General features: G+C 43.7%; 1 protein-coding gene across 1 annotated transcript in view; it reads right to left on the bottom strand.

Moving 5' to 3' along the window:
• Positions 1-4424: 4424 nt before the first annotated feature.
• Positions 4425-20977, bottom strand: part of LOC144935191 (CMP-N-acetylneuraminate-beta-galactosamide-alpha-2,3-sialyltransferase 1-like) — a 60053-nt gene continuing 43500 nt past the window's right edge. Inside the window, exons 5-7 of the mRNA XM_078861671.1 lie at positions 16645-16693; positions 12827-12946; positions 4425-11895 (exon numbers count right to left, since the gene is read on the bottom strand). Of these exons, the coding sequence (XP_078717797.1) occupies positions 11719-11895; positions 12827-12946; positions 16645-16693 (346 nt within the window). The 3' untranslated portion in view covers positions 4425-11718. The remainder of the gene's footprint in view (positions 11896-12826; positions 12947-16644; positions 16694-20977) is intronic.

The following is a 20977-nucleotide window of genomic DNA, read 5'->3' as shown; positions in this document are numbered from 1 at the left end:
ACATTAGCTGGAGCAGCGTTCTGTGGTTGTAACTTCTTCATGCAGTGATAATAGATTACAATGTCAACTTCGTAAACACGCAACTGCACGGTATTCGCGGATTCTCTGAAGGAGGCGACACAGAGGCGCTAGGAGGCAGAGGAGGAACGACAGACGAATAAAGCGGGAAGGCAGCATCAACATTTTCCCGAGCTCTGCGATTCTCTATGAAAGTGTTTGCGGCCAATCAATGTGTGTCTCGTACATGTGGTCGAAAGCCGGAGCACCCGGAGAAATTCTAGATTTGAAGCTTTCGTAACTGCAAGGATTCATATTCTTAGATTTTTTTTTCGGTAAAGTCACGTAGGTAAAAAATTAAAATTAATGAAAGTAAAATAAAAATAAAATAAAAATCACCCGGAGAAAACTGAACGGGTGGTGAGTCCCATGGGTGAAAAAAACCCGATTTTTTCCAGCGGCAGGCATCGGGTTTTTTTTTTAACCAATTAAACCGGATTTCTCCCAATCTCAGATGATCGGGTTTAATATAAAAATACAATTAAACCCGATTGTAAAAAACCCGACTGTGCCACCCTTGGTGAGTCCGCATGGTTGTCGGACCGCCGTATTGTGGGCAAAGCCAGGGTTATGGCTCATCGTCGACGCCCGCCCACGGGAAGGGAGTTTCACAACACTTGAGTGATCCACCAACAATAAGTCTCCACAGTGCTGGCTGGCAGGCCACGTGCATAGCCACCACCGCACCCTCCTAGCACCGGCCACTGCTCAGCACATTCTAGTTGATACAGCTATCGTGCTGTGACGGTTCCACCTGAAGACGGAAGCTTGTGTTGCCTCCGAAACGTCGTGATTTTTAATTTAATTTTACTTTTATTAATTTAAATTTTTTACCTACGTGACTTTAACGAAAAAACCTAAGAATATGAATACTTGCAGTCACGAAAGCTTCAAATCTAGAATTCTAGGTGCTGTTTAACGACAACCGGGAGACGAGCAGCCCAGCCTTTCCCCATGCTAAGTGTTTACATGTTAAAGACAGGGGCCCTCGTTTGCAATGTTAACTTGTCGTTGATGTTAAGTCCATTGTTGTTGTTCTAACGCCCCCTTGTTTTTGTCTTGAATTCAACCGGGCACTACTCCCGAAGACACTTCTCTCCCGGCGATCTTCGTTCCAGCAGAAGGTTATTTTACATTCCACAAGGGGGAAACCTGCTTACAACAGCAAAACCGGTTACAAAAGTCAGGTTAGCAGTCATTTTTTTCCCCAGTGGAATTGTAGTCACCATTGCCCTCGGTTAATAATTGATGCTGCAGCAGTGCAATTGCTGGGTTGCTTACGACAGTGGTTATTCTCAACCTTTTTTGGCGACTGTTACCCCCCTTGTTGGATTTTGTCTCAACCGAGTAACCCCCTATTGCCTGACCCAACATGGTTCTCAGAAATAAAAGTGTAAATAATGAACGTGGATATTTTAATCAATTGTCCATTGTGTGAGGTACCCAAACTAGCTAATTGGTGTACGGTGCTTTTTATGCAATGTTTTGCTGTCTTTTCTTGGATTTTCTGTTTGCACATAGTCACTTTAAGATTTTTTTTGTTCATGTTTTTGTTTTTTGTTTGTTGCGGTTGCACCCGATTCAAGAGCCAAATGGCTCACAGGGCTATACCGAATAAATGAAATTGAAAGCTAGTAACCATAATAGAGGTTTTTTTTTGGGTTAGATCGCGTAAATATATAAATGTGTCGTTAAAACCCGCCACCACCCGACACAGCCAACTAGTAAGGGTTGTCACGTAAACAGAACGTGGCCAATTCGTCACTAGTACAGCACATCGGTGTGTTGGAGAGCCAAGCCACAACTTTTACAATCTGAGTACGACGTTTCGCCAGTAATTACAACTAGCTTCATCAGGCGACAACCAGATTAGTGGAGAAGTCCACCTGTTTCGTTCCTCATATAGAGGCGTAGATGTGGTGACCACGCTTCTGCGCTCTTGCGAAGACAAGAAAAATCACTCTGCACGCGTGACGAAATTTGTTCTCACTAGCCGCTTACTCTTAGGAGTTTCGAAAGGTATTTGATATCGTTCTAGGTTACCATATGGAGTTAAATGTTATCGTAGTTATTTTATATTGGCAGATGTATACGTGATAATTAACCGATGACTCGCGCGATGTATAAATCCACCTCACGCACAAGAGGGTATTTCGTACGGCTTGGAACACGTGGGTGTACCCACACTTTATCCTGCCACACGCAACCTGCCGATACGATCTCACTCTGTGGTCTACCCATTTATACTGCTGGGTGGACATCGGCCCGGGGGTGGGGTTGATTTAAGAATGTTTTGCCCCCAATGTTTCAATTTGCCCATGCCGGGAGATCGAAAACCATTACACGTACCGCGACAGCATCGAGACACAGGGACGGTCTTTCTAAAAATCGCAACTATCGCGGCCAAAACCAGGACATTTGGTAGCCCGAGTCGTGTTTTTGTTCACCATAATCGACGACGCATGTTTTTGCGGGTTGGTGGAGTGGCGGTCATGGCTAACCAGTTATTATATTCACTCACCACTGCTATTAGCAGTGGCCGAGAATTAAATGTAAGGCCGCTCGGTGCTTAAGTGCACTGCACGAATGTCAAACTCTCAATAAATTGTAAAAAATATACAGTATATATATCCATTGTTCTTGATTTCAGGTAGCCTGCCTTCGGGCACTAGGCACATTTTGTCTAGGTCAGCGATGACAAGGATGCACGGTGGTATATGTGATGGTTTTTCCCCCAGGGGAAATAAATCATATTTTTTGGCAGATTCTCGTGACTCGTGCGAAGCAGTGATGAACCCAGTGACTGGGTTCGACCCAGCCTTTCCTCTTGCTAAATATTTGCATATATAAAAGGCACGGGCCTTAGTTAGCAATTTCGGGGTAAGTGTCGTTGATGTTAAATGCGTTGTTATAGCTTCCCCTTGTTTGTCTTGAATTCAACCTGGCACTTGCTCCTGCAGACACTCGTGGTGTTCTTAGTTCCAGCAAAAATGTCTTCATAATTCCACTAGAGGGACCTGCTTACAACAGCAAAACAGCATGTCATGTTGATGTAACTTCGGACTGCTTCTGATCCACCCTTCAAGGGTAGCAGCCCAAGTTGAATTGAACAATGATCTCCATCTCAGGGATGATTATTCTGCAGTATATGGGCTGGGTGAAGCTCCAGTCGCCCATCAGAACCCTCACTTTTCCTGGGGAAAACGTTATTCTTCTTTAGTATGGCAATGTGAAATTTGCAATACTATGTATGTAAGGGGAAGAGGGTTTCGATTTAAAGCTTTCGTGACTGCAGGGATTCATCTTCTTGGTTCTTTCGGTAAAGTCACGTAGAAGGGAAATAATAAAATAATAAAAATAAAACATAATAAAATAAAATTCGCACGACGTTTCGGCCACAAGGACGGCTGCTTGCGTTGTGGCCGAAACGTCGTGAGAATGTTATTGAAGAACACCACTCGTGGTACATTTATCAGAAAAAACGCGGACATTCTACCCCTATAAATTAAGTTGTTAAATACTATCGACGTCTTTCGTTATTTCCGCCCCCAATCTAATCTACTGTATTTTGTATTCTTCTGAGCCCAATTCATTTTAAATGTCATGCAGGATTACGTAACTTAGATCCTATCGACATGCGTTATACTCAGATTTCGACAGTTTTCACCCAGTTTGCAGTAAGACGTTTACGAGGTGGTAACACGTGATGCAACGGAATGGAATGCAATCCCCACACACAGTGTAAAAAATATATAGATTTTTTTTTTACAGCGGCATTTATTATACATTTCTTAAAGCCCTTTTTTCAAATCAGCCTCATTTTCATCGGTGTAATTCCTGTTTATCATCCTCAACATCATCACAATCCTCCACGCACCTGGAGAATGAATTTCAGTATTTATAAAAGCGGCAATGACCGTAGCTTCAATATCAACGCAATCATTACCGTCACTTGTGCGATAGATTCCAGGCGGTTTGGACCCGGAGGTGGAGCGGTGTTGGAGGGGGCATGGACAAGTTCCGAGGAGGGAGATCGCATTCAGAGTAAGCTTGACAAAAGGAGGAGTGTGCCACAAAAAGGCAGTGAATGGAGAAAGGTTGAAGCAGCCGCAATCGCTGAATCAGTGGCGCAAGCGTTAGCGAGTGAGCTGGCAGGTTCGTGTAGCGACGAATAAATAGCAGCATTGGCATTCTTTGGGTCTTTCGGTAAAATCACGTAGATAGGTTCAAAGAAAAAATAACAAAAAACTACGACGTTTCGATCGCAACACAAGCGTTCGTCTTCGCCTGAAGACTTGTGTTGAGATCGAAACGTCGTAGTTTTTTGTTATTTTTTCTTTGAACCTATCTACGTGACTTTACCGAAAGACCCAAATAATGTGAATTCCTGCAGTCACGAAAGCTTTAAGTCACGATTTAGCAGCATAGATTTAAGAACACGCTTATAATTTTTGTGGGTTTTTGGAATCGATATATGCAAGTTCAACACACACACACACATTTGCATGCTTTACAAAAGCTACGTTCAGATAATATTATGGGCAGACATGTCGGCTTAAAAGTGTGAAGATTCTGAGTTACGGGTCACAGCCTGCGACCTATAACCCCCCACCCACCCATTGTTTTCTTACTTTATCACAATTAACTTCAGAATGTATTTCCTTTGATATCATCCACCACGTAAAATGAATAACATCATTACAATTCTTAAAGGTAAATATATCCTCCGTCAGATGATTCCAGAACGCCGAGATGTAAAAAACACAATTCATCTCCACGATTCCCACACAAACAAGCTGATGTACACATTCACACTTTCGTAAAAACAAACACTTCTGCACTTAAATGGCCCGTGATCGTATTTATTTGTCTCGAATAGTTAACACCCAAAGACATAAATCATCTTACCTCAATATTGCATAGCGTTTGTTTCACGTGGTAATAATGTTTTGCAGCTTAATAGGGTTTTTTTTATTGCATTATACATTTTTGGAAAAAAAATTTGAAGAAATTTTGCTACAAAAATATTTATCCTGAGGAAAATAATTTACAAAGTTATTTTACCAACTCGCAGCATACCCATCATTTTAAGCAGCAACTTTTGAAAAGGTTTTTATGCCCATCAAGAAAGTTCGTAAACAAAATTAAACTAGTTTGCGCATTCTTAACCCAAACAAACACCTTCACAAGTGTGAGTCAAATTTAAACTTTTAAGTCACAGCAAATGTTCTATTTGGAGCAACAGGTAAATAACGTGAGGGAGTGATGCCATTAGTGGCTTAAATCACCCTGCCACGTAAGACAAGTAAAACGCATGTACACTTTTCCCCTACACATTTGATTTGGACTGTCTTGTGTTGTTTATCCATCGTACGTAATGTGTTTGTCACGATCTACATGCAGTCACATTGTGATATAAAAAGATCGTGTGGGTGATGTCCCAGTGGGGTGAAATAGGACTGCCGCAGGCAATGCCAATTGAATTGCGTTTTACATCAGAGACAGACGGGGTGTGGTGTGCACCTTATTCTTTTATAATAATAATAGTTCAATTTGTAACGCGCGCAAATTTGCAGACGTAGTGGCTGCAACTTTTAAAAGTCATCCTTTGAAATTGAAGGTTAAAACACAGTTCAAACCCATAATTCTCATGTCCAATCATTTAACATTTAAAACAAACCGGGACATTTAACATCATCACCGCCAAAAAGTGTCAAGCTCAGCAATCATTTGTTCTCAATGTCACCATTTAACAAGTATTCTTAAGGTCACGCAAAGAATTTAATAAAGACATTCCGGTTTACCTACTTAATGTGTTTTTTTTCTGAGCTATCAGAATGACTGGAACTATTTACAATGTCGTGCAATGCATCAGACAAATATATAACCTGACCATAAAAATAAACACAACAGGAGTTCAATAAAACATGTCCACATGTTGGAAAATAATCCATCCCACAAAGATCCGAAAGAAAAGGAATAACAGTGGCATCAATATTTTTTTTGTTTTTTGAGGTCTTGTGGTGTTTTTCAACATTCCATTTTAAAAGTAGCCAGATTCCTTTGATTGTATTTTCAGCGTCATGTCACGAGATAAAGTTATTATTTCGGATGCCTCTCCGAGGAGTTTAACCCTTTGTGTTGGAGAAGAGTCAAACGGAATCGGGTAGAAGAGCTACATCTGGTCCACAAACCTCTTGGTCCATATTTTTTATTCCCAGGGCTGAAAATTAACCCAAATTAATCGCAGAACCAAATTTAACGCGATGATCTGTCTGTGCTGTCACTGGTGCCTGGACGAAGACCATCGGCTCATTACACACGAGGACCGAGTTCCATCACAGGTTGGTTCATGGATTCGAACCCAGGACCTCAGTGATGCCAGTTCAGTGCTCTGACTTCTGAGTTTCTCAACCACCTCAATTTTTCCAACTTTTTTGTTTATCTTGAAAGAGGTATGAAATACATTTTTTAAAAACCTGTACAATATATATGAGCCTATTGAATATAGCTTTCAGGGAAACATTTGATTTTAACTAAGTGAATACTGTCTCGCCAAATCTAATTAAAGTGGTAAATGTTTACATACGTGCTGTACATGTCCAACTAAAAAACAACGCAATGCTACTGTCAACTATTTGTAAACCCATTCGTAGTTTAGTTAACACTGTACAGGGACAACAATAGGGATAACTATAGCGTTAAAAAGATGCAATGGACCTACAATTCTGAATACGAATCAATGACATTATTCTTGTGGTGAGACTCTACAGGAGTATATTGGTGCAAACAAAGATTAACTTCAGCCTAATTATAAGCTTACATGCCACAATTATTGTATTCTTCGAGAAGTTTGCTGTGACCAAATCACCTGGAATGTGCCCCTTATGAAAAGCCATCAGGGTGGAGCCAGGATCGCCTGGATGGGTGACCACCATGTCCCAATGACAGGTGCAATAGGCATTGTGGGCAGCAGAGGGCAGTGCAGAAAATGTCATTGATGTATACCACCCCGCCTTCACTAGCTCACACTGACAAGCCTGGTGAAGTATGGTCGAATAACCCTCAGTGGCTGCACGGTGTGGGGAGGAGGCACTCACCCTGCAGTGGATTGACACGCAGCTGATAATGTTGACATTAAATATTTCCTTTACCGCATTTTAAACATTACGAGGCGAGTAAAATATTTGTACCCAAGTGAAATAATCAATGTTTCTGACCATAAACTTTACCAAAAAAAGCTATATTTCAAACAAAGGTCACTCGTCACATCGTGTTCTTGCCGTGCATCAGTCGACCCAAACGCTGTCCAGAGGGATATCATTGACGTTGAGAGTGAGGGATCGGCTTCACATTTGGCATATTTGGCAATATTGAACTCTTTTGAGGACATTCGTCAAGACCCAGTTGCGTGACTCGCCCCGATCTCGTCTGAGCACCCGGAGATCAATCTGGGATCGCCCCGCGAGAGGCAATTGAATGAAGCGGAGTCAACTGAAGACCGCTGAAACACGCCACCGTGGAGTTCTGCCGCCAATGACTTCCCATCAGCGGGTGGCTTTGTTCAGCAAACAACAAATGGTGGTGGCTCCAACCGACCGCTGTGGAACGGCGACCGCTACGCTGCTGCGTGCGCCTCCTTCCTGCATCTCCGACTAGCACGGATGTCTACGTACGGTGCGAAAGAAGTTCACCATACGTGCGAGTGGGGCATTAAAGATGACGTCCCGCAGTGCGGTGACTCCAAACGATGGAGCACATCGCAAACCAACTGCACCCTGCGCCCGCTCCCCGGCGCACTCGACAGTTTCAGTCGCGTCACTCCCCGAAGCGATCGCATTGGCTCACAAACATCAACGTGGATGTACAATTGACGCCTGCTTGCCATAGCCAAACTTGCCGGAAGAGTTTGAAAGTGTAAGTGTACGACAGTGTGTGCGCGTCCACGCATGCCTTTCGAGATTGTTTAACATGTGCACCGATCACTCTCGTACAGCCTCCCTCCCATAGTCCTCTCGTTGTGATGAGAGGACACTTGAAATTACATCACTGCTACACAGGTGTGTGCAACGTGCACACATACAGCACTAACCGATTGGAAGTATGGTCACTTGAAGCTAAGGACCAACACGGTTTGAATGGTCCTTCATCCAGCAGTGTTTTTTCCCGGTTGCCGAACGAATACATTACTGAGGTCGCACTCATGACACACAAAGTCCTCGCCACAAATGAACCACAAAAGTTTGCTGATCTTGTCAAAGAGCGTGAACCATCACGCAAGCTCTGGTCATCCTTGCAGCAGCGGCTTTTGGCTAGCCATCGAACAAAGACGGCCACTGCATCGCGCACTTTCAGATGCACTTCTGTGCCCTTCTAGAACGCTCTACCTTCTGATATTAGGAAGCTACTGGGGCTGTGCACCCTTACAATTTGATTGAAAGCTAATTTCTAAAGAACTACATTTCGTGTTTAGTTTGCTGTTCTCCCCCCGCACCTCCGATTAACACCGTTGGTTACTTACAGTGCGAAAGAAGTTCAACATACGAACAAAGGACTGAAAATTACTCGAGAATGCTTCTACCGTACTGATAGTAATTGCTGTGTTTGTTTAAACAACTAAACAGTGCTCATCTTTCAAGTACCAAGCCCTAACCTGTGCTGGAAAATCCACATGACTGTTAGGAACCCGTCTTTCTTGTATAATAATATAATTGTTTAAAACAGACAATCTTAGAAGTGGACATTAAAACTCATTTATCAATGCAACAACCCAGAATATCTAAGTATTGTTGTAGTATTTTGGTATAAATAAGGTTCTTTAAAACATAAATAAAAGCAACAGCAACATTTGGCGTCCAGTCTGGCATGGATCAATGGTGAATAGCGTAGAGCTCTGACTTTGGAAATAACAACAACCGCCATTCGTCACTTTGTGGCGGTGGCGTCACCTCGGCGCTTGTGCCAGGCTATGTGCACTTTAAGGCGACGTTATGGGTCGAACGCCGGCTGGAAAGTCATGGAAGAGACCCAGGTGCCATGGGTTGACCGACTGAGATGACCGGCCGATGCACCACCTGTGTCCCCTACTGTGCAAATTCGCTGTGCTTTAGCCACCCGGCGCTCGGCTCGTTGTTGTGAGCGTCGCTCCTCCGTACCTCCGTTGTTGTTGGAGGACGACTGCCTCCATCTGCTCAGTAGCGTCCTTCACAAGCTTCCTCCACAGAGGCCAATCTTAACTTTGCTGGTACCAGTCATCGACAAATCTACTCAGCTTCACTCAGCCCCACATCCTCTTGTACATTACTCCAAATAACAACAACAACGCAAACGTCGTGCTCGCAAACAGCGGGAAGGCACCACTCTCAATCATGCCACCAATCCGTGGGTCCCAGCCCACATGCATATTGCTGCTGCGATTGCATCTTCTTCTCGTTTACAGAACGTCTTTGATTTGGAGACTTTAGATGTTGCTGGTGATCATGCTGGTTTAGCTCTCGGGCAGAAATGGAGGTACTGGCTAAAGGAGGCTGCAAAATAATCTGGTTCGCTTCACATCTTCACACGTCCTGCAGCCTAACAACATTTATCTTTTCAGACGGCGTTTCCTATTTGAACTCGGAGCCATTTCGTACCCAATCCCACAGCCTATTGTCCTTGATGTGAAAGTGTGCCTTGAGATTTCATGAAAGGCACTATATAAGCTGTAATCATTGTTATTATTATTACGTTATAAATTAATAGAATACAAAACTTGTGAAAGTAGGAACTTGGGGAGTTTGATAAACGATGTCGGTCACAGTAAACTCTATTGAAAATTTACACAGCTGCTCGTTTTTTTTGTTAGTATTCAGATGTGCAACACGAGCTACGGCAAAGGTGTTAAAACCAAGATGGGAAAGTGAATGCAATTTTTAAAAGAAGAAATATTATCTGGAAAAGCAAGGGACTGAATACAATGACCAAAAAATGTGTTTATACAAAGCAAGTAGCAACTAACTACCTTAAACTTTGCTGTACGGATCAGAAATAAGTGCATAAGATGGTGGAAACACTCAATCCAGTCACATTTAACATGGCCCGACAATTACATAATTGGCATGCAGCATTTGACTCGAATGTCCACGCCAACCCTGAAGGAGCCAACTCTCACAACTGCTCGTTCACTTCCAGGCACAAGCAATTGCAATTCTGTACATTAGCTAGACTAAAACGTTCAATAATGTGCAGTTAAAAAAAACTTTTAAAGTTTTGTATAGTTTTCTTGTGGTATTTTCCTTTTTTTCTCTCCAGGTAGGGGGTGGGTGGGGGTCAGGCCCCCAACCAGCCCCTAACGACCGGGTCAAAGTATCCCCGTGTGTAAAATGACCAATGGCCGGACCAGCCTCTCCCCGTCGATATTCCTGTGCCATCGGTGGAAATTCTACAGCAGGGAGATGTGGAGTTTCCATTTAAATCTTTCGTGACTGCGGGGATTCATATTCTTGGTTCTTTCGGTAAAGTCACGTAGAAGGGAAATAATTAAATAAAAAAATAACAAAATCATTCTCACGACGTTTCGACTGCAACACAAACAATCATCATCAGGTGTGGAGTTTTTTTTTGCAAATATGTCAGAAGTTATGGAGATCATGATCTCATTTTCCTCCAAATTTAAAAAACGCATTATTTCATCGCGTATTTTTACATCTTCACAAGAAAGCAACGCATTTTTATAGATTTCTGCATTTTCAATGTGTGCCAAATGGAAGGTTCAACGAGCTGGCATCCAGGCTGATGGTCAGTTGGGATGCGAAATCGAAATGTCATAATTCCCTGACACAAGCTGTACAACAACAAAATATCAATCATATCCAGTGAAAATTAGGTAGAAGTGATAAACGTAAAAACATTCGATTCAACTTACTTATGTGCACATTTTTCTCATTGATTTTCAGAAATCACAGTGATATGGGTAATTAAACACGTCACATTATGTATGATGTGACTTCACGTGATATTCTATTTTGGTAGCTGATGAAAAAATCTTGGTATAAACGTAGGTCAACCAAACAACTTGATATAAACAGTCAGAATTACATGCTGGATAGCACCTACACGTAGATATACATACTCACGTCACAGTTTTGATGACAATTTGTGAACAGTTATAGTGCCAGTGATATTACCATTTAGTTGCAGAGAGCATTTCGGAATGTCCACCTTTGTTATGTGTTTATCAGTGATTCGCCCCTCCTCAATTTCCCTCCATGTAGCCGATAGCAAATGAGGAACAGCTCCTACCTAAAGCCGAGCAATCGCGTCTCGCCGAGTTCCAACGTTTCCACGGACAAACTGTGCAATTGTCAGCAACCCGGCAAAGAAGCATACCGTGCAAAAAATTGTTTGCAACCGCCCCGGGTTCAACCACCAATGACTCGTCCATGAGCGTCGCAGCCAGACGACGCCTGGCTTTGAAAATCCCACCTCGAAAGGATCGCTCAGAAGGCAATCTATTTTTGTTTTTGCAGCCGCAGGGAAGTAATTATATAACAGTCATTCAAGCTTGAAAATTCCCACTGAAGCCTTCGTCTCGACCGGTCCTCCTTCAAGGGTTCCATCACGAAGAGCGCTGCCCCCCCCGCTCCCCACCGTGGCACACCCACCACGACCACAGGCTCCTCGTCAAGACTCGCGGTAGATGTTTATGACGCCCTCTTCGTCCAGCCTCGCCAGGACGCCCGCTTCGTAGTCGCCGTCGTGAACGAGAGTCTTGCGCCAGGCCGCTCCACCCGTGTAGGTGTCTGCCCAGTAGTGGTGCCAGCTGCCGCGGCGGTCTTGTCCAAAGCCAAAGAGGTTCACCTGCGCGGGACACACGAGAGGGCTTTCACACTTGCACCAACATACAAGCGGGGACCCACAGGCTCTCGGGTCGTCCCTGTGAAATTACAGCATGCTGTCTTCTTGGTTCTTTCGGTAAAGTCACGTCTGAATGACGCTGTCTCCCCGACAGACCTGGTCTTCACCTGAGGACGGCTGCTTGCGTTGTGGCCGAAACGTCGTGAGAATTATTTTATTATGTTTTATTTTTATTATTTTATTATTTCCCTTCTACGTGACTTTACCGAAAGAACCAAGGAGATGAATCCCTGCAGTCACGAAAGCTCTAAATCGAAATTTACAGCATAGACGTTCAGCATACATACAGGGACTGCTCTACTTACGGACATTCGACTTATGAACTTTCAGAGATACGAACAAACCTGTCCGTATATCCAGTTGCCTTTTCGGATCGAGAGTTGTAAGTTCAACTGCCGCGCAATAGGCGGCGGTGGTTGTTCGATGCCAATCACCGGCTTGCTTTGAGTCTCATGACCCAAACATTGAAAGGTTTACTAAGGTGTCGGCAGATGTTCACGATGCTATTGTGTGTTACCAGTTGATATACGAAGAGAAGAGAGCAACTGTGCAGACATCTCTTGCTAAGTTTTTCAAGAGAGTAGAGAGGAAACACGAGCATCAAAGGGAATTGGCATCTACATCTACAGGAGGTCACGCACCTTTTAAAGCTATTCACCGTGTTTAGTGTACATGCCGCACAACACGTTTGGAATCGACAGGAGTAAAGTTGGACTTACGAACAAATTGACTTACGAACAGACCTCTGGAACCTAACTCGTTCGTAAGTCGAGGAGTCCCTGTACATACGAGGCCTGGACACAAATAAGGCAGAAGCTGCTTCACTGTGCACCCCCCTCCCCGCCCCGCGCAGTGTAAAGTCGCTCCCTCTCACCTCGTCACACACGTGCAACGCAAACAAGGTGGTGAGGAAGCCCGTGGAGGGATATCGGCCGTGCTTCTCACCCCAGGCCTCGCGTACATATTTCATGAACGTGGGGTTCACCACCAACACCTGTTCAACACACACACCACCCACAGGCCACGCAAATTAAAACACCGCTCGCTCCCCGGCAAGAGTCAACAACACCCCTGCCTCTCGCAGCTGAAAGCACGTGCACGGTGCTTTCTCTGTGGGCCGAGATGGGGGGGGGGGGGGTCACGAGGGGGCGCACACCTCCCCCCACCCAAAACTGGACACCTTTATTAATTTAATTTTAGTCATTTCAAATTTCAGATTAAATTTTTGTTTGCACTCGCGATGCCGAATGTGAGGGACGAAGCGAACCCTTTGACCCCCACCCCCCAAACATAAATGTCAAACTCCGCCGAAGGCTTTCTCCCAATAAACACTCAGTGAGCCCCTTGTACCAACCCCCCTAATAGGCGCTCCGTACAGGTTTGTCAACCTTTTTCACACGCGAGGTCTGTCCAAATGTGTGCGGCATTGCTGTAATAAAGCTCAACACAACAATTCCTGGCACCCGACACACAGACACCATTTCCGGGGCTTTCGGCGTATCCATATGAGAAAAGGGAAATTGCACCACGTGATAGCACTATTATATAGCCTGAAAAGCTGCGGCTAATCCAAGTACAAATATCAACGCACGGTGATTCTTGTGTGAGCTGTCCTCGGATGTGCAATTGGTGAATGCCCACTTTCGCATCATTAAACTTGCTATGAAGTGGAACGCACTTAATCCGAAGTGGAAATGCGATCCTTCTAAACGTCCTATTCACAATTTTGCCAATTGAAGAGTGAATTGTTAACCGTGCTTCAATTACCAACAACGGGGCAAAGTGTTGAAGGGCCTTTGTTATGGTGAAAGTGTTAGGATGTCAATATAATCCAACATCCTCAAAGTTCCATCTGAGCATCCTGTTATTTGTAAAGAAAATTTGTGAGCTTTGCATTCGGGAAGTTTATGATAATGTCGTAATTTGCACAACACCATCATTTGTCTCAAGCAGGAAGCAAATATTTCATGAAAAAAAGTTTTTCTTAGAACGTAGGAAGCTCACATCAAGCTACGTGTACGTTCGGATAATGATCTGCACTCATGCAAAGGAGACCTATTGAACGAATCCAAAACGTCCTTTCATGAAGCAAGACCCACCGGTTTCTACGTATATTAATCATATTGAATAAATCACATTATATAAAGAGCTATTCTACAAGCTACTTAAGGGACTGTACATTACAAAAATAAACATATGTATCACATTCCCGGGGGGTGGACTAAGTTGCTAAAAAGCAGCTAAGTCAGAGCATTGCACGCAAGAGTAATGAAACGTGCGTCGAGGCGGGGTTCAAGCCACACTGCCTGTGTCTCAATCAAGAGAACCTGAGATGTCCGAAGGAGAAATCTGAACATGTCGCCACCGCGGGCGCCGTGGTGGTGAAATACAGGAAGTTGTAAGTTCGATCCCAACCCTATATATTTGGAGTTTGCGTGTTCTCCCCGTGGTCATGCGGATTTCTCTCCGGGTCCTCTGGTTTTTCCCTCCACGTTTAGAAATATGCGTTTAGAGTATTTGGCTGTGATACATTTCCACGTGATAAGCCACTTCGTTGAGCTATCATTTGTGGGCAGGTCGCTTCTGAAAAAGAGCTGCATAGGTTAGTGGGCCTTACCTGGTAAAATAAAACAATAGTTTTAGATTAGAAACTCCACTTGGAACAAATTTGTAGGAAACCAGTAAAGAGAGGTTAGCACCAAACTAAATGCATGGTATAATTCTATTTAAAAAATTTACATCACTCCAACTAAAGTTAAATCCAGTACTTACTTTCTGCTGAAGCAGCCTGCAATGTATGTTTATGTGATACTGTATTTGGAATGGTGCATACGCACAAATAATATGTATATATTTGTATTCCTTTTACAGCAGTGTTACTGATTCGTGTGTTGAGTTTTTTGTAAATGTTATGAACCTCATTATAGATTTATGAAAACACAGGGTACAATAATAAAAGATGATATAGTAGGTAATAACAGTAACTTGTACTGTCGAGCGGATATACCTTGCACAGATTATCTAAACTCTTAATTGAGCCTGGCAATGTTCCAAAATAATATATTGTTGTTGTCCGACTCATGTCACTGTAGCCAACATTGTCCGGCTAGCTCAGGGGTCGGCAACCTACGGCTCCGGAGCCGCATGCGGCTCTTTACGGGCTGCTTCTTGACGATATGTACGTATGTACAGTATATGTACTCAGATGCATTGCGGCTCTTGAAATACTGAATTTTGTACCGAATTGGAAAGAAATGGCTCTTCTTGTTATTTTGGTTGCCGACCCCTGGGCTAGCTGAATCACGTGGACAAATGGGAGTGGTTCTTACGACAGTTTGCGCTGACTCAGGGGCAGCTCGCTCGTGGCAAAAAAGCTCCTCGTGAGAGCCTCTTAATCTTGAAGGTTAGTTCACGTGAAAGGGTTTAAGGGTCAGCGGAAAATCAGTGAAAGCCGGGGGGGGGGTAGTAAATATAGAAAACAGAATCCTGCAAAACAGGTGCAATCGCCTACGATGGTCGAGCAAGACAAAAACCAGTTGGAAATGTCCAAAGGCAAAAATGTTGTTGTCCAACTCATACCCTTGAAGAAATGTGGCTATGCGGGGGGAGCGGGTAATTTGGATGTGAGGGTGAGGGAGGGATTGCTCAACTCTTTCCCTCCCTCTCACGCATTTATCTTCATTATTCCTTAATATCACTTACCGAGAATTTGTCATGCATTTAAATGGTTTTTGTAGTCGATGACAACAAGTCCAACACCAAACTTCCACGTGCAACAATTAAGATTTTGCGCGCAAACCGTATTAATGATAACGAGACGTTACAGGAAGGGCTATCATCTCAAAACCTCTCGAGTGCCGCCGCCACAGCTGCGAGGCAACACGCTGGGTTATTGCGTCACTTTGAGTGTACAAATGTGAGAGACAGGTCTGGTCTTTGTGGAGGACTTTGCTGGTAGTGCTCAAGCCCTCAAAGGGAAGGCACTGGCAATGTGAGCCAACAGCGTATGCAATGTGACGTGGCTCTCTGCCGCAGAACACTCGGAAGGAACTTTGAGGGGCTTGTTGCATTAAGCTGCAAGGGACGGCTCTCCGCTGAGATGCATTCAATCATTTAAAGGGCGAGGCGATGCTGCGATAACAACTGCAAAGGCATTCCGCACTTTCTTCGAAGCAGCCGCAGGGAAACATAATCCATAATACAGTTTTTTTTGTGTTAAATCGCGTAAATATAAATGTGTCGTTAAACCCGCCACCAACCGACACAGCCAGTTAGTAAGGTTTGTCACGTAAACAGAACGTGCCAATTCATCACTAGTACAGCACAGCGGTGTGTTGGAGAGCAAATCCACAACATTTGTGTACTCAGATTGTAAATGTTGTGGATTTTCTCTCCAACACACCGCTGTGCTGTACTAGTGATGAATTGGCACGTTCTGTTTACGTGACAAACCTTACTAATTGGCTGTGTCGGGTGGTGGTGGGTTTAACGACACATTTATATTTACGCGATCTAACCCAAAAAAACCCTGTATTATGGATGATATTGGTCGCAAAAGCCCTACTACGTGTTAAAGGGAAACCTACCTTTGCTGATTGTGCGAAAAATGAACAACGGGCAAAAGTGTGTCAATCAAAAAAAGGTCATTTTCACCAGAAAAAACGTGGAACCATTTCGGCTAAAGCCACATACCTTGGTTTGTTTCAGGTCCAGTAGGCTAACCTTCTTCTTTAACAACAATCTGGAGAGAGAATCAAAAGTTGTCTGTTAATACATTTCAGCATGCCGCAATTATGTAACGGGTAATGTTCGATTAAAACAACTCTGGCGTGAGTTCTCTAAATTGCATGGCCACCGTTTTGACTCTTTGTTTAAAATAGGTATTCCACGTAACTTCTGGAACACGCATTCATACTTTGACTAAAACTACTGTTTTAAAGTTAATATTAGACATCAAACAGATCCATACTTATGTCTATTATCATTAGTATTATTATTATATTAAATATATAAATTCGAGTACCCAAATATGGTACTTTACTCTGACCAAAAGTAATGTTGAATGCGATGGGGGAGGAAATCATCAGGATATTGTTTAAACTCCTGTCCTGCACTGAATGTTTCTGCAGCCAGATCGATCCATGAAAGCATCAGAATGTCTACGTGCCCAAGCCCTTGCGTGGATGTGAAAACTGCGTCAGTAATTGCAGGACCCGAAGCGAGGCGAGTCTGACCTTTTGCACTTGCTCAAATGTCTACGTGCGGACGTGCAAGATTTCAACAGTGGCTAAACAGATCCCTGCAAGTCACGCCATTTTTATGCATATGTTGCTCGCTAACGGAAGTACATCTCTTGTTTAGTCACGCCTGTACTCCTCAATTCTGGTTCTGACTTGTGCCCAGCATGAGAAATTGAATATCTGGATACCACCTTCGCATGACGATTTTTGACACTATTTGCCAAACACATTGCGAATAACCATATACAAGACGTTGCCACACATTACCGGTACTTCCGACTACGGCTGCTGTAAAGGTACATTCCACAACTCAATTTTTTCCATAAAACAATTGACGTGACCTAACCCACCCCGCCCCCCCAAAAAGCAGACGTGTGTTTGCGAAGCAAGACGTTACGATTTTAAGAGAACTCGAATTAGTTACGTTTTGCCACTAAAAATCTCAACGTTGTAAAAATTCTGACATAATACACAGCAAAAAAGCATGCTTCAGGGTGGGGTACTGAACAACAAAGGTAAAACTTGTTATCAGTTTAGGGGAAAACCTGAGAAGTGTAATCTTGGATGGCATAAGTCAATGACACGAAGTACAATGCTCTACGATCGTGCAAGCTTTTGTTGTATGACAGTATACTTGCATATCTTGATGTTGTCACAACTAACTATACTATTTACTAAGTCAACCGTTTAAAACCATGAAGTTTGTTTAAATAAATAACAAAAACCATAATAAAATGTTTCCGCCTGGTGGCTCAGAGGTTTATAGATAAAGAGCCATAGCATTTATTTCTAGATTTGAAGCTTTCGTGACTGCAAGGATTTATACTCTTAGGTTGTTTCGGTAAAGTCACGTAGGTAAAATTAAATAAAGAATAAATTGTTAAACTAATAAATAAATAATAAACATTTTAAAAATAATAATAGAAATAAAATAGCCATAGCATTGATCCTGTATTCTAACCAAAGCAGCCGTCTGTGATTAAATTGCGATCTCAGGCATTACAATAATTTACATTCATAAGGCGCAATTCATCCAAAGATCTCAGTGCGCCATGTACGAAGTTAGGAAATATAAATAGTGCGGAGTCCAGAGTCCACTGGTCATACATGGCAAGTGTAGCCCAGGCGGAAAAGGTGAGCCTTTAGAGAAGACTGCAAACAAGGTGAGTGACCTCTCCTGTGTGACCACAGCTGGCAGGGCATTCCATAGTTATGAATTGATGGTCTTAGCTCAGTCAGCAATAATTGCACAAGCACCATTCTACAAAGAAACGTTTCACTTTATTTGGCTGGATTCGAGTTTTAAGAATTTTACATAATCGGCTTGACTCTGTCATGCTACACCATTCGTCAATAACACGGTGGCCTGAAAATGAAAAGTATGCACATGACCGATGCCTTTGGGCAAAGGGCTCTGTCAGGCATTTCAACGAGAAGGACGTTTCTCTGCAGGAGTACGCGTGGCGAAGTGCAGTGTCTTCTCGTGGGGTTAAAAAGGACACCAAAAGGGATCGCAGAAGCAGTCGTGCGATAAACCTTTCTATCTAGCGCACAGGGTAACGTGCCGCTCTCTGCCTCTTTCTAAGAGCTCATTATCGAGACTTCAGCTCTTGACTTGCTGCCACAAGCACATTTAGGATATAACTGGGTATAGGGAGAACACAAATGTCAAAGAAATAGACCACGCATACTGTACACCATCTAATTAAATGCATATTTTTTACCGTGTTTTCATCATGTTGAGTGTTATTGGAGGTTCCATTGAATGCATGTGACCGATCTAAGTAATACGTAAATTACTGTCATCAGCTGCTACTTTAAATCGCATTCAAGACTTGCAGGTGAAATGCTGAGAGTCATTAACTCTATCATTGATCACAATGTTTTTTAGGAAGTGCAATGATGCAATAATAAAAAAATAATAAAAAATCAACACATTCATCAATAACAGTGTGAACGTAACAGGAAAAAATATAACAGGTGATACGTTGGCCAATGGTCTTTCTCCATCGCATAGACAGAGTGGAGCATCAGAATTGGAGAGTCCACTTTGAAACATGAGGCCTGATGAAAATGTAATTTCAAGAAACGTTTTTCTTTGCATTAGCAACGGGAATCAACAATACGCGTCCAATGGCATTTCACATTCACCTTTAAAGCGCAGAACTCGTTCGGTTGCCGCACACGCAGAAACATGTTGCGCTTAGGATTCCAATCATGTGGCATAAACCGCATGCAATAACGGTAGCCCTCCCCGTACTGCTCAACTATAAATATTTCAGTTGCAGGTTACAGCAGAGCATTAAAAATGAAAACACAGAGAAGCAACGAGACCCCCCCGGTGAGTGGCTCCGGCAATGGAAAGGCCACCCATCCAACGGTGGATAGAAAATGATGCTAGCAGCGAGCAGAGCAACATCGAACGGGCAAGAGCGCGCATTCATTAACCCCACGCCTCGGGGAATGAACGTGAGACGGGCGGCCTATTAGTGTGGAATTTTCTTCCAGGGCACCCACAGTTACTTTGCCGTGTTAAAGGAGAAGGAGAGAGAATGGAAGGGGGCGGGCGGGCGGGCGGGAAAGCGATTGTTTGGGCAGTGCATTGGGGAATACGCCTGCCTGGGAAGGATTGAGCGGAAATAGAAGATCCCCGCGGGTTTTAACCGACAACACGTGCAGCGAGTGTGCACACGCCAGCAATGTGACCGTCCTATAAAAGTGCTCAGCAACGGGCAACACGGCGCCAGGACTCGTACAAGCAGCGCACGGCGACGAGCTGGGACTTCCAACGTACGGCTTTGCGCTCGTTCGTAGGAGACGTGCGGATTCACGACGAAGGAAATGGAACCCCCATCCAACTGTTCTCAACTGACCGCTAAGAGAGCAAAGAACAAAGACGGTCACCGCATCACGTGCTTTCAGATGCGTTCCTACGGCCGTCTGGAACGCTCTTTCCTTCCGATATTAGGAAGCCACTGGAGCAAAGTACTTTGAAATAATCTAGATTGAAAACTCATTTCTTTTTAAAAAAAAAAGCTTTTTGTGGTTAGTTTGTTGTCTTTCGACCGCACACCTCCGATCAGCACGGTTGGCTACGTACGGTGCGAAAGAAGCTCCGACGTGCATACATGTACATAGCTTCAGTCAAAACTCGCAAGCCTTCTTCTGCAATGTTGGACCGTTAAGGACCAGGGAAGGTCACTACGAATGTGGGTCATTCTGCGAAAGTATCAAGACCCAGAACCAAACGATGAAAACAGAACCCTACGTACGTTAAACAGTCCCTGGGCAGTGTGAAGAACTGAGAGCCACTGTGTTAACAGACGTGCAGGGGACACCCACTTTTTCTGATACGGGGCACCTGGCAAATGATTTGCTCGCATTAAAATAATGAAACAAAATACGGCGCGTGTAGCGACGCGTCTAACACTACTCGCAAAGCTCACCGCATACTTTACACCTTAGTCATGAAATACAAGTGGCATTAAGAGTGCACGTTTCCATATCTACCAGTTAAAAGAGTAAACTTTGCTCTAAGCCAGGAGGATGGCGGTGCCAAACTGCTGGATTTTGTACGAATTCCATGGCCTAATTCTCGTTGCTCGCCAGAGTCTGAGGTGCAGGCCATCCCAAAGACTTCCAGACGCACACGCGCACACACACAGCAACTCACGTGCGTGTGAATGATTTAATCGTTGCCAGATGCGGCAAGTCGCAGTCTAGAAATGCGTACGTGTCCACACCAACTTCACATGGGTGATGCGCCCCTCCCACCCCTTTGGAAG

This window comes from Lampetra fluviatilis, chromosome 12 (assembly GCF_964198595.1).
Source record: "Lampetra fluviatilis chromosome 12, kcLamFluv1.1, whole genome shotgun sequence".
NCBI lineage: Eukaryota > Metazoa > Chordata > Hyperoartia > Petromyzontiformes > Petromyzontidae > Lampetra > Lampetra fluviatilis.
Note: the sequence above shows the minus strand (reverse complement) of the source record. Positions and strands in the feature narration are given on the sequence as shown.